Source organism: Pseudopipra pipra, chromosome 2 (assembly GCF_036250125.1).
Source record: "Pseudopipra pipra isolate bDixPip1 chromosome 2, bDixPip1.hap1, whole genome shotgun sequence".
Classification (NCBI taxonomy): Eukaryota; Metazoa; Chordata; class Aves; order Passeriformes; family Pipridae; genus Pseudopipra; species Pseudopipra pipra.
In genome coordinates, this window is record NC_087550.1 from 26,804,424 (window position 1) to 26,818,346 (window position 13,923).

The window sequence follows — 13,923 nt, forward strand, 5'->3', positions numbered from 1 at the left end:
AGAAAGTCCAGAGTTAGACATCTCTCAGAGGAAGTGCTAAATTCACTGGGGTAAGTGAGCTACTCGACCTACAGTTGACATCCAGAGAGTCAAACTGGCACTTTGGCAGCTGCTGAGGTGGAGGATGGTGGAGGGGGAGCAAAATGGGTTCAGCTTATCATGGCCCAGGATTCAGCTTTCTGCTGCTGTGCTGCCTTTGTCTTAAACCTTCTTCTTTCCTGCAGTGCCTTCAACAACATCCTCAGCAATGTGGGCCACATGATGCTGGGCTTTCTCTTCCTCCTCATTGTGTTGCGCAGGGACATTCTCCACCGTCGGGCCATGGAGATGAAAGATATCTATACCCTGGTAGGAAGCATGATTCCATGGGGCTGAGTGGAGGGAGGGAAGACAGGATGAACTCAAAAAACAGAGTGATACGCAATGTGTTTCCATTTGCCTTCCTTGCTGGAGAATTGAATCCTCCTCTTTTTAGCTCCTATGCAAAAGGGTATAGGTGAGATGCTTATGTTCTTGCACACCCCAGTATTTTGCTACATATAGTACGTCCACACTGCTGTGGTGATCCAGCCTGGGCTTACAAACACAAGGAGGTTAATAGAGGAACAACTCCCATGGCTGTGGCTTGTCCACTAGTGCTCACTGTGGAGGAACTGGGGCGGTAGGAGTGTCCCAAGATGCTTTAGTTATAGTGAAGTAGTTGATTTGTCTTATACAATTAAGAGTTATTTCTTGGCACTCTTGTTAGCAAGAGGGGATAGAGATGCCTATGATAACTCAGAGGAATTTGGCTACCTCTACTCTGAAGCAGAGCTGCTTGTAGCCAGAGCTTCTGCAGACTCTTTTGAAAGAGGATGGAGAAATCTGCAGCCTTGTGGGCAGTGGTGCTGGTAGTTCTGGAGACAAACAGCTCTGTTTTCATTGTCTTGGTAGCAAGTAATGGCCTTAGCAGTTGTAAGGGTCTGCTGCTTGTGGTTTTCAGATGATACCTTGGCCAAATTGTGAGGGAAGTGCCCTCTGATGGGCTCTGCTCCTCAGGTGCTTCTAACCCTACTGACCACAAGAACAATTCTGGGTCCCCAGTCCTCTCTCAGTTTTGGGCAGGATGTAGTATGGCATGAGGTACAAGACAGAGATTTTCAGTCTCACGATGTTGGTACCAAGACACTGAGGTCTTCAGAAGTTTCAGCATGGTTAGCTTGAGTTTGCTGCCTGTGGATTCACTGGCAGTGCCATGTGGCTAAATGAGGAGCCTGTGGTTGTGCACAGCACACTGTGCTGCACTGCAGACTAAAGGACATGCGTAGGAGTTAGGAGGGATGAAGTGATGGAGAGTGGAAGCTCACCTGTCATCAGGACAGTGAGGGTACTTACTCTGCAGATCTGTTCTCTTCCAGGACTATGGGATCCCAAAGCATTTTGGTCTCTTCTATGCTATGGGCATCGCTCTGATGATGGAAGGGGTGCTCAGTGCCTGTTATCACGTCTGCCCTAATTACTCCAATTTCCAGTTTGGTAAGCTGAGTTTCCTTTCTCCTTTTGAGCTGGAGCTAGGAATTGCCACGCTTTCTCTCCTGCTGAGTTATTGATTTTTCCCATCCCTCTACCCTTGCAAACCTCCCTGGAGACTGCCTGTTTCAAAGCTCAGTCAGGAGGCAGTGAGGCTTTTGATTCTGGGGACTAACACATGTCAGCCTCCTCTCCAGTCCTTAGGACTCTGGTAGTGCAGTGCTGGCAGGATCTCACATTGGTTTTGCAGCTCAGTGCTTGAAGGTAATAAGTACACAGCCTGAGGAGCAGAGTGTTCAAGCCTAGGAAGCTTCTGTGACATCTCAGTGGAAATTTTGCTCTGTGGGCTCCTTCCTGGGGAAGAGGAGACCCAGGCAGAATCTTGTCTATGAGTGTGAATACCTGATGAGAGGGAACAAAAATGAATGAGCCAGGCTCTTTTCCCTTTGAGGGTGCTCACAGACTGAACAGATTGCCTAGAGAGGTTGGGAATTCTTCTGTGGAGATATTCGAAGCCTGACTGGACATGGTCCTTGACAACCCTCTCATAGCTGACTTTGCTTGAGCAGGGGTTGTTGGACCAGATGACCTCGAGAAGTTACTTCCAGCCTGCACCATTCTGTGATTACCTGCCTGTTTCTGTGCCGCACTGTGGGCACCTATTTTCTGATCCCCTTTAGTTTTTGTTGCCCCAGAGCATGGTACATGTGCTGCAAGATGGCAGAGCATGAAGTGCTGTACAGTGTAGTGCAGCATCAGGGATTTATGCCTGCCAGCCTTGGGATTGGCCCTGCTGCTGCACTACTTTGTGTGCACTCAGAGGAGCTTTCTCAGCCCACTGGCTGTACCTGCTTTCACTGTTTGTTGTGATCCCTCCACAGACACCTCCTTCATGTACATGATCGCAGGACTGTGCATGCTCAAGCTCTACCAGACCCGCCACCCAGACATCAATGCCAGTGCCTACTCTGCCTATGCCTCGTTTGCTGTGGTGATCTGTCTGGCTGTCCTTGGAGTGGTATGGCTCCCTCTTACCTGCTTCTCTGGGAAGGAGATGGTGTGGCTGGGAACATAGCTTAAGTGGGGAAAGCAGCAGAGTAGGATAAGAGTGTGTTAAGCAGCTGTTGGCATTTGAATTCTCAGTTCTCTTGGGTTTTCCTCCTCTCTTCCCCTGGGCTTTCAGGAGGGGGAAGAGCAGAGCAGTTTCCTCTAGGTGGCGTCTTTTTTGGACTTTCGCTACCACATACCATCCTTCTCAAGAGAAGAAATTCACACATCCAGGTGTCCATGTCCCAGCATGCAGATGGTCTTCCTGTGAGGTGACTTACATTGTTGGGGACCGGGGTGAGGCTGGATGAGCTTCCAGGACAAGTATCTGATACCTAACTGCTTGTGCCTATTTCTCCCCTTGGGAAAACTCCATCTTGTTGGGCACAGCTCCTGCAGTTGGCCTTGCAATCTTTGGAGAGATGGGGGACTAGGATAATGTCTGAAGAGCTCCCAGGTAAATGTGTGGAGTACCTGCCTATGGAAGGGCAGTGTAGCAAAAAGAATCAACCAGAGTTGCTGGACTGCTTTGCCCGTTAGCTCACAGCGTTGCAAATATTGAGCTGGGCTCACCTGAGTCCCCATCCTGTCCTTTACTTTGGAGGTCTCTGCTTCCCTTCTTTTGAAGGACTCATTTTTGTTCATCAGTAACCAGGCAAAATCCATTGAATTCTTGATCTGAACTAGCAGCTAAGTCCCACTGGGCTGTCAGCCCCTCACTACCACACATAATGTGGAATACCAATTGATACTGCAAGGTCTCTGGGTAAGAGACCCTGGGATAAGGCATGCAGGAGCAGCTGGTGAACTTGGGACTTCCCAAAAATCTCTTGATAGGTGTGGTAGATCTTGACAGCCAGGTTCAAAACACTGGGGCTTTATTATGGATTGCTGTATCTTTTCTTGAGGGGTGCTTTGAAGCTGTTCAGTGGAGCATATAAGCTACATCTCCCTTGTTTGGTTCATGTAGAGGTGGCTTTTCTGCTTGATTTTTGGTGGTGTTGGGGCTTTTTTTGTTTTTTTGTTTTTTTCCCCACACACGTAAAGGGGAAAGTTCATGCAAGTGCTTTGCCCCAGGGAAAGGGAGTGCTCACAGCCAGATAGATCAGAGTTTCTGGACTCCTTAATGTATAACTGAAAGATTAAGGTTTTAATATAGCTTTAATGTGCACTTGTAGGTCCCTTCCAGTCCTTAAATAAAATGAAAATATACAGTAGGAGCAGTTGCCTGCAGAGCGGTTTTCTCCTTTTTGTTCTACAGTACACTTATTAAAGTAATAGTTGGTTCCCTTACTGCCTTTGTGAAAATACAGCTCCTGGCCAGAGAGCTGCTGCCCAGCTCAGCAGAGAGAGCTCACCTGGCCTGGATGTCCCTGCGTTTCTGCTCCCTGGGCCAGTTGCAGCCCTTCCAAGCTGCTGCTCTTATCTGAAGGAGCATTCAGACAGAATGGTCTCCTCTCCAGAATGCTGAGCTCCTCTTGCCTCTCTGGACTTTGTTTTGAACTCATAGATATATTTTCAAGTGGGAAGATTTATGGGATTCTTTTCTGTATTCAGTGAGGTTATCTAATGACCCGTGGTGATATAGGATGGGAAAGGATTGTCCTGCTGCACAGGGCTCAGTTTGCTTTTAACGTGTCTTTTCTTTCAGGTGTTTGGGAAAAATGACATGTGGTTTTGGGTTGTTTTCTCAATAATCCATGTTTTGGCCTCGTTGGCTCTCAGCACCCAGATCTACTACATGGGCCGCTTCAAGATGGGTAAGTGCTGTGGCTGATCCATCTCCTCCTGGGTGTGCAGGTGCCTCCTGTCGTCACCTGCGTGTCACCTGTGCAACGTGTCTGTCAGCACAGTCCCATGGCCTGTGTTCTAGGTTACCCTGTCCTCTCATCCATCCGATGCCCTTCCTGGCCTCTAAAATCCTTGTGCTACTGCTTTCCAGACCAATGGGTCTGTGGAGGCAGGAGAGCTGGGCTTTGAGGGAGCCTGTCCTTCAACTATAGCTCTCCCTAGTGCACACTCCCTAGTGCTGTGCTCAGAGCAGAGAGCTACACTCTGTCATAGGGTGAGGGGGAGAGGGTCTGGTGGGGAAACTGTGTCTTGTGCTCTGCTTACAAACATATTTCTCCTTCTTCTTCTGCTTCTGTTTGCCTCAGATGGCCCTGACTCAGGTAACTGTCTGCAGCTCTCCTTTATCTCTGCTGAGTTGTGCAGCGGTGTGGCAGCCAGGGGTTGCATGGATGTGTGTGGGGAGGCAGGCTCGGGTGCCACCTGAGGTCAGCTCTCCAGAAGTGAAACCATTTTGCCAGCAGCACTGCCAGTCCTGCTCCTTGGCAGGAAAGGGGTGATACAGCACAGGAGAGCTCTGATCTTGGCACAGGAGCGTTTTCAAGCTCTGCATTTATAGCTAAAGAAGGGCATGTGTGTGCATGTATGTCCATCCATCCCCACTGCCACTGATGGCTCTGCAGGGAAGCTTCTGCAATGATTTTGAGAGCCGGAGTGTCTTGAGTGCACTGTGTCCCTTTAGGACCCTCTGAGGGCTGTGGGATCTGTTTCTGCTGTTTTCCTACTCTGGCAGCTTGTTCCATGGAAGGCGTTTTTCCTGTTCCTGCACACACACATCTCTTTTCCAGAGATGGGGTTGCAAAGTCAGTCTGTTTACATGTACAGACAGGGCCTGTTTGAATTCTGGGTAGTGCTAGCGTTGAGAGGATTTTTGTTTTGATTTTTTTTAACCTGTTGTTCTGCCAAATGCCATCTACATCCTGTGGTGGCTAGAAGCTCAGCACAGGCTGCTCCCAAAGGGCAAGAAATGCATCTGCTGACACCTTGGATTCTCTGTCAGCTGGTGGGTGTCTGTGTCTTTCCCCATTTTGGGGCTCACTCTGCTGGCTGTTCTGGCTTTTTATCCTCTTCTTTGACAGACCTGGGCATATTTCGACGAGCAGTGATGGTGCTATACACAGACTGTATCCAGCAGTGCAGTCGACCAATGTACATGGTAGGTGACTTCTTATCTAAGCAGTTGCTCACCCTTCAGGCAATGTGCAGAGGAAAGAGTCTGGTCTATTTGAAAAAGTGATGGTCCCTGCTTCCCTTCTTCTCCCTCCCCCAGAATAGATGGGGTAAGTGTAGGTCTCTGCTACAGTGGTTTACCCCCAACCTCCAGACTTCCCCGATCTCAAACTTGGAGAATAAAACATCAAAGCAAAGGTGATACAAGCATGACAGGATTTGCCTTTACACTTGCTCTCTGGGGCATCTGTTCAGAGGAATGGGTATGAGGCTCTGTGCAGTGCAGCCTCTCTGGGGAAGGCAGCAACTGTTTTGGCTCTGTGGTTTAAGCAAAAGCAATTGCCATTTCTGCAGCACCTTGGGGCAGACAGCAGAAAAGTAAGAAATGGTGGCTGTTACCCTGTGTCCCACTGATGGCTTTCTTCTTGGCGCAGAGTGCTAATTAAGGATTGAAGCCAAATGGGGTTTTTATCCATGAACATCTTTTTTCTTTCTTTCTTTTTTATTTATTTTCCCACCTCTGAATAAACAAAGTCCACTTGGGCAGGAAGTAAGCCTGGCCAGCCTGAAACAGCTACATCATGAAAGCAGCTGTAAGCATAAATGCACATGTCCCACAAATGTAAACCTCTGCCTGCTGTAGTTACAGGGCTTCCCTAGCTAATGGTGAGATAGGAGAAAAAAAGTGTCTCTAAATACATGTGGGATGCTATCCAAAGCTTCCCCTGCTGCGTCTTTCAAGCAAGTCCTTGCTCTCTGCAGTACTTTTTCTATAAAACGGTGGGAGGGAAGGAATCTAACTAGAAGAACAGTAGAAGTAGTCAAAGGATTTGCAGAACCTCCTGAGGCTGATCCCTTAAGTGCTGAGATTGTTCTTTTTTTGATGTTCAGTCTCCTTCTTGCAACTCTTTCTTAAAATTTATGAGAGTCAGAGCAGTTTCCATCTGATAAAGCTCCCACAGAGCAAACTACAGAGCCAGGTGCACGTGTGTTTGCAGGAACCAGACTCCAAATCCTCACATAATGATATCCTGAATTTCTGAGGCAATGGCCTCTTTTTGCATACCCTTCTGATTTTATATGATCATCAGTGCCTTTCCTCCAGGACAGGATGGTGCTGCTCATTGTTGGAAACCTGGTCAACTGGTCCTTGTAAGTAGTTACATCTTGGTGTCCTGTGTATTTGTGCACGTGGGCAGCAGGATTCAGTACTGGAACACAGGGGGCCTGGAGTGATGAGAAAATGCAGCAATGTCTGTGCAATAATCCTGTGCTGGGGCCCTTCTGACATGTTTTGGCGGGGAGCTTGATCTGAGGAGTGCTGACAGTAGGCAGATCCGTAGGATGCAGTGCAGCACTACAGAACAGTGTGAGGCATCCCTAAGTGTTTCAGCTGGGGCTGTCTCATGGCTCGTCTCTAAGCAAGCTTGTGTAGGGCTGGCTTGGTACTGTGGTGCTGTGCTGTGCTGTACACCTGCTTCCCACGTAGCTGGGAAGTCTCTGGCACAGCCAGGGTGCAGGAGACCTGACAGACACTCGTTAGTCACAGAGCCTGGCTGAGCAAGGAGGTATTAGCTCTTAGATGAGACCTAAAATCATTGCCCCAGGCTCTTGCTTTTCACTAGAGCTGCTTAGGGATATGCTTTCTGCCAAATGTACAGGTCTGGGGCCAGCTCCTACCCAGTGAGATGTGTTTGGAAGCAACCCAGGGCCCTTTACTGTCCTCTGTGGTCTCAGTTGCTTCAGCAGCTGACCATGTCTGAGTTTCCTTGGCTGGGGGCAGTGTTGCTGTGTCTGTGGGGCAGTGGGTGGCTGTACCTTGGCAGTTTGGGAATGTACCTTGTCCCCAGTGAAAGAGGCTGTCTGATATCCCTTCTTCTCTCTCTCTCTCAGTGCTATCTTTGGGCTCGTGTATCGGCCCAGAGACTTTGCCTCCTACATACTGGGCATCTTCATCTGTAACCTGCTGCTGTATCTGGCTTTCTACATCATCATGAAGGTAGAGGGAGGCAGCTGTAGCTGTCTCTGGGGTGCTTATCTCCAAAGGGGAAGGGATGGATGGGCCTCTTTTCTGGATGCAGCTGGGGTTCCTGTGGTGCTGCAGAGGGATGTGGAGGGGCTGTTGTGGGGCTCAGGGTGGGACAAGGTGTTGGGGAGGGATGGTGTGTAGCCATTTCAGGGGGGGCTGGGTTGGGCAGCCCTTCCCAGGTGCAGATGGTGTGTCAGCCCTGTGTATAGCTCTGTCCCTTGTGAAGAACTCAGGGTGTGTTGTGAGGCTGTGTCCCTGTCTGCAGCTCCGCAGCTCTGAGAAGCTCCTGCCCATCCCCATGTTCTGCATTGTGGCCACAGCAGTGGTGTGGGCAGCTGCCCTCTACTTCTTCTTCCAGACCCTCAGCAGCTGGGAGGTAAAGTTCCCTTTCACTGTCCTTCTGTCCATCTCTGTCTCATCCTCTTTCCTTCCTGTTGTTTGTTTTGCACAAAACGTACTTTGGAGAAGAGTCTTGGCCTGCTCATGGAGAGCTGCTTATTTTCAGCAGACTGTGAAGGGAATGTGGGAAGCTGTGCTGAGCCAAAAATGACTGTATGCATGTATCTGTGTAGAGGATATTTATGACCCAGGTATCTGGAGGTGACTGGTCCTCACCAGGGGACAGAGGACGAGCTGGGGATCTGAAAGCAAAACTGGGCAAATCGTGACTAGTACTGGATGGAAGACGTATCCCTGGAGCAGATGGCCAATGGGGGGGTAACTTGCCTGGGATTGTGAGGGCTCTCCATGACCTGGGAGACTGAATGTCTTCTAATGGGATATCACATCCATCTCCATGGAGGTGAGGGGCTTGCTGCAGAGTGGTCTGGTAGAGGCTGTGCAGCTTGTGCTATACAGGACCTCAGATGTGGAGAGCAGAGGGTTCTCCCCAGCTGTGGGTTATGGCCCCAGATCCATTTTCAGGTCTAACATTGCATTCCTGGCCTGCCCTCGCCCCATGTCTGGCCACCTTAGCACCTTTTCCTGGGTTCTGCTTGGAGGGTTAAGATGGCTTGTTCTTTAGAGGGTCCAGTGTGATCAACAAGAGCCCTGTCTGAGTGGGTATCAGGTGCTGACCCTCTGCCTGCTCCCCTAGGAGACTCCAGCAGAGTCCCGGGAAAAGAACCGGCCATGCATCCTGCTGGGTTTCTTTGATGACCATGATGTCTGGCACTTCCTCTCTGCAGCTGCCTTGTTCTTCTCCTTTCTGGTGAGTCTTGCTGAGTCTCCCACTCTGCTGTATGGCCTCACCCTCTCCTCTTCCACCTTGCCCCTCTCCATCCACATGGACCTGTGACTGCTCCAGGACCCCACAGAGGTGCCCAAACTCCTCTTCTTGTCTCTATCTCCAGACATCTTTTACAGTGGGATGCTCTTTGTCAGAGGGATCAGGTTTTCTCCTTTGCCTTATTTATCTCCCTATGCCTCTTGGCCTCAAATTTCCTTTGGGGCTGTGGGTCACACAGTTGTTGTGGGACAGCTGAGGGGCTGCTGCTGTGACCAGTGACTCATGGATTTGGGAAGACCTCCCAGGAAAGCAAGACCTGAAGGTCTGAAAGGAAGACTTGCCTGGCCAGCAAGACCTGAATCTGCCTTGTACTTTCTTCCTCAGGTCCTGCTGACCCTGGATGATGACCTGGATACGGTGCGCAGGGACAAGATCCCGGTGTTCTGAGTCCCCAGGGGACAGGGGTGCAGGGGCGTCCCAAACTGCTCAGCCAAAGGCACTGGGCCACTGGTATCTGTGGGGAATGAGCCTGCTTCCGTGGCCAACAACACAGTAGGAGCAGGGGAGCTGGATCCCACAGCAAGCATGAAGGGGTGCTGTGGTAACTGAGGCAGGACCAGAAGGGAAGACGACGTTTACTCCTTTCCCACCGCATCCTCTGGGGCAGGCACGACCCAGCAGCCAAGGCCAGTGCACAGCCCTCTGGCTCACAGGTGCAGTGGGTGCTGGAGCCAGTGAGGGGGGAGGAAACAGGAGGGAGGTGTGTTTGAGACCTTTGCTTCCCTTCCTTCCTGCTGATGTGCTCCGCTTCCTCTCTGGTGAGCAGGCTTGAGAAGTGCAATGCTGCTCCTCCTGCATTGGGAGCTGATGCCTGTACCCTGCAGGCTGCTGCCCTCAGAGAGTCCTTTCAGCAGCACAGGGAGATTATTTGGTTCCTGTCCTGCAGCCACCGAGGGAGCAAAGGACTCTAAACTGAGGTGGCAGTGGGGGGACAGTTCTCTTCTTCATTTTGTTGGAGAGACTCCTCTGGTAGCTGGTGGGGAGCCATGGTAACAAGACTGTGGTGTTGGAGGGAGATGGTGGACTTAGAGCTGCCCACGCGTGCTCTGCCAGAGCCTCCGCCTTGCTCCTGAAGGCTCTCACTCACTCCTGTAGAACAGCCACACTTCCTCTGGCAGCTCCGGTGCTGGCTCTTGTCAGCGTGATGGTCTCTCAGGGCACGAGAAGTGCTGTCCTCAAGCAAACCTAAAAGGGATGGCGCAGCAAAGCCACAACCTTGCATGCTGGGCAGCTCTTTGGCAGCCCCTTGGCTCCTGCTGCCTGCCTTGGCAAAGGGGCAAGGTGGAAGAGGCATGTCGTCCAGCAGCCTCAGACTTTCTCCTTCAATGAGTCTGTTTTGGACAAACTTGGCAAAGCAGGTTCCCTTATGGACTGGGAGTGTGGAAGAGGTTTGGGGACAGTTGGGGTTGAGCTCTTTAGCTAAAGATCTGGGCCAAACTTTCTTGTCAAACTTTACTGCATCTGAAATAAGTTTTTAAATGGCTTCTGCGTTGTTTCTAATTTCTTGGTTGTTTAAAAAACAAGAATGAGGTGTGAATTATTTCAGACCTTGCATCTAAATATGGGACCTGTTTTGCTAATTTTGAATTAAAAAGTGTTCTTTCAGGCCTGCTGTCCTTATTCTTGCCATTGTCTGAGCATTTTTGCTTCAGTGTATGTGCATGTACCCAGTGATGGGAAGGTTTCATTCCACTTCTGCTTACTAAAGCAAACAACTATGGTAATGTTTTACTCTGAGAGTCTGTATCTCCTTGAAAAGTTTTGCACCAGCTGATTTTTATTTTTTTCTAAGTTGGAGATTGTCAAGACTGTCAATAAAATGAATGTTCCTGGTTCCCTGCTCTGCAGGTTGATGTGAATTCTTCTTGCTCCAGCTCTCAGCAGGAGCAAGGAGAGCAGCTGGGGCAGAGGGGTGCCCAGTGGTGTCACACAGCTGCTGTCATCCTTGGGACTGTCACAGACGTTTCCTGAGCATAGGTGCAGATGACCTGCTTGTTCTCTTACAATTGCCTTTGTGAGACTAAATAGAGTGAAGAACAGACACTCTTGTCAGTGACTATACAGTCCCTTTGGCAGGGTGGGAGAGGGCTGGAGGAGGAATGACACAAGCGGCTGCTACCTGTTACCTTCCCAAGCAGAGCTGTTGCTGCTCTGGAGGTGTTTCAGGCAGGGTGTGCCAGAAATGAAGAAGGTGGAGGTGGTCCTGGTGTGCTGTGTTGTATGACAGTGCTTTGGGCGTGACTCACAGGTTTGCCACGCAGATGGAGTTGTGAATGTTTCATCTTGGAAACGGGTAGGTTTCTCAGGCTTGTTGCAAAGCATGAGCTTCTCTTGCTTAACAGTATCAGCTGAGGCTGCAGGGAAGGGGACGACACTTGTTTTTGTCTGAGTAGCATCAGCAGAGAAGTATCAAGCTGAGCATAGTTCACATTTTCCATTCAGCCACCCTGTAGCCCTGCCATATGTTCTTGGTGCATCTTAAATGTCTGAATCCAATATTAGCTACTTGGGCTTGCCTGCAGCTTCCTTTTTCTTCCCATAAGGAAGGACTGCCAAGAAGTCTGGGGTGCAGAAGAACCACAAAACAAACAAAACCCAAACAACCCAAATCCTTACTGCTGAGTGCAGCAAGGCTGAGCTGCCCCCATGGGGGACTCTGTGTGGGACTGTGGTGCTCTGCCAGCATGGTTAGAAACATGCTGGGCAGATGGAACCACCGGGGCTTCTGTATCCAGGAATGTTTGACCTGACAGTGTTTTTATAACGTGCTCTGTGCTGCCCTCCTTGCAAATGCAAGGGCTGCTATAGGAGCCCCCAGTGATGTGCCAGACTGAAGAAGGGCTTGTGTGCCCCCAAATTTGTGCAGTGTTGGACACACATTTTCATAAAATATATTATTTCTCCCTGTGTCTTTCATAATCTGTAGTCTCAGGCTTTGCTCCAAGCTCATATTTGTTTCTAGCCAGGAAGCTGGTTATCTTCAAATTGGAATGTGAGAAAAAACTAACGTTGAACAGCAGTTGGAAGGCTCAGTGTAGGAGGTAGAACAACATATGGGCTCGCTGAGCTAAGCAGAGATGGAACACAGTATATGAAGGGTAAGGCAGTAACAGTGAGGGAGAGAGAGGTTGGAGAAGGCTGGAGAACAGCACAGAACTAGCAAGAAAACCATGAAAGAAATTAAATACAAGGAAAGGCACCTCAAGCCTGAGAGATGGGAGGAAAGGTTAGAATCGTCTCCCTGCTGCTTCTGTGCTTCCAGCATGATGCATCACTTTTTAAAACTTCCTCTTAGCTTTGCCCTGCCTGCTGGTTTCTGTTTGTACTTCAGTTCTCCCACCTAGTGGCTGCAGAGCCCAGCCTCACCCGACTGCTCCAGGGATCCCTCTGGCTGCTGGTGGGTCTGGCTGGGCACCCGGGCAGCTCTGTGCCTCCCAGCTGTCCTGGTCACACTTGGCTGTGTAGCCCTTGGACCTGGAATGCAGCTTGAGTCCTGCTGTCCTTGTCCAGGCCATTGCCCTTGGGAAAGGAAGAACAGCTTGCTGGATAGGTGGGGGACCCTCATTCCATGATTTGCAGGTCATTGTTTTCTCACCTTTCTCTGCTCTGCAGAGGTGTAAAGGGAGAAAAGCAGAGCAGCATCTTGGAATTGTGTTAGGAGGTAGGGGGGCCTTTCTGCTGCCTGCAGGCCAGTAGTGGGGTCCCTGCTTCCCCCATCACATGCTCAGCATAAACTGCTGTCACAACTCCTGAAGGGAAACAAATGGTTCACTTTTCTGGTGAATCCCCTCCTCAGCTTATGGTAGGGGTTGTGAGGAGCTTGAAGGAAGCAGGAGCTGGTCTGGCTGGAAGTGGCTGCCAGAGTACTTCTCTATACATTATGGAAGCTGTACCAACCCAGGAACACCTGCCCTAAGCTTTCTGCAGTTGGTTATTCAATACTCAGGCTTATTTGCCAAATCATGAGCTTTGTTTGCTGTTTTTGCAAGAAAAAGAGCTGCTAACACTCAGCTCTGTATCATTTGTGTTACACCTTCTGCAACACCTTCCCCAGGGCTCTAAACATTTTCCCAAGTAAAAGCCAGTGCAGTGCTGCAGATGGGTCAGATGATTTTGGGTGGTGCATGGCCAGAAAGTTGCTGCTGAGCAGCTTCTGCTTTACCTCCCCTGTAGCAATGTGACCTATCTCTTGCCTCTGCCTTGTTCTTCTCTTTTCACAGCTCCTAGGCACCTGAAGGGTGTCTCCGCTTTCCCACAGCTCTGTTGCCTTAAGCCACAAAGAGGAGGTGGATAGAACGTTATCACTGAATCATGGAATGGTTTGGGTTGGAAAGGACCTTTAAAAGTCATTTCGTTCCAACACTCCTGCCCTGGGCAGGGACACCTCCCACTGGACCAGGTTGCTCAAAGCTAGGTTACATCTACCCTGCCCTTGAATGTTTCCAGGGACGGGGCATCTGCCACCTGTTCCAGTTTTTTACTGCTCTCATTGTAAAAAAACTTATATTAAAAACCCTTATATTCCATATATTCCCTGTTTTCTTGGGAAATGTAGATAAAGTTGTTGTTCTACCCAGTACAACACAAGGGAGAAAGAAATAGCTTCTTTCTCCATAACACTAATACCCACTCAGAGGTTAGGAAAACTAGTGGGGTCAGGTGAGCTGACAGTCTTACAATTACCACTCAAACCTCTGGGCTGGCTGAAGACAGCCAAGGCAGGGGGAGTACTCTGCATTGTGAAAGGGGAAGGCACAGTTTTAGGAGAAAGGTGAACTTGTCCACAAGTAGATTTTGAGCCTATTAAATCAGCAGCACCTGTGTAGATGCTGGGGCAGGGAGAGTGGAGGGGCAGTTATCAATGACAGCAAGAGGGGGATACTGGGTTTATCCAGGACACTTGCAGGGTCTGTTTGAGACTGAGGTATGCAGCCCCTGGCTATGCTCCACCTCTGGCTTAAGATGAGAGAAGAAACACTGAGCCAGTTTCACTTGTGCTTTTATCTGTGGTTTTCCTTATGTGCAGGTGGCC

At 49.8% G+C, this 13,923-nt stretch overlaps 1 protein-coding gene across 6 annotated transcripts in view; it reads left to right on the forward strand.

The window, feature by feature from the left end:
* Positions 1 to 11,798, forward strand: part of SIDT1 (SID1 transmembrane family member 1) — a 43,402-nt gene extending 31,604 nt beyond the window's left edge. Inside the window, exons 16-26 of one of the 6 annotated variants that reach the window (XM_064644544.1) lie at positions 225 to 348; positions 1,398 to 1,515; positions 2,391 to 2,527; positions 4,208 to 4,316; positions 4,713 to 4,727; positions 5,484 to 5,560; positions 6,680 to 6,726; positions 7,468 to 7,573; positions 7,869 to 7,979; positions 8,700 to 8,813; positions 9,216 to 11,798. In XM_064644544.1, coding sequence (XP_064500614.1) covers positions 225 to 348; positions 1,398 to 1,515; positions 2,391 to 2,527; positions 4,208 to 4,316; positions 4,713 to 4,727; positions 5,484 to 5,560; positions 6,680 to 6,726; positions 7,468 to 7,573; positions 7,869 to 7,979; positions 8,700 to 8,813; positions 9,216 to 9,278 — 1,021 coding nt within the window. In that variant the 3' untranslated portion in view covers positions 9,279 to 11,798. The other 5 variants (XM_064644543.1, XM_064644545.1, XM_064644542.1 and 2 more) reach the window with 5 other exon arrangements.
* The last annotated feature ends 2,125 nt before the right edge of the window (positions 11,799 to 13,923 follow it).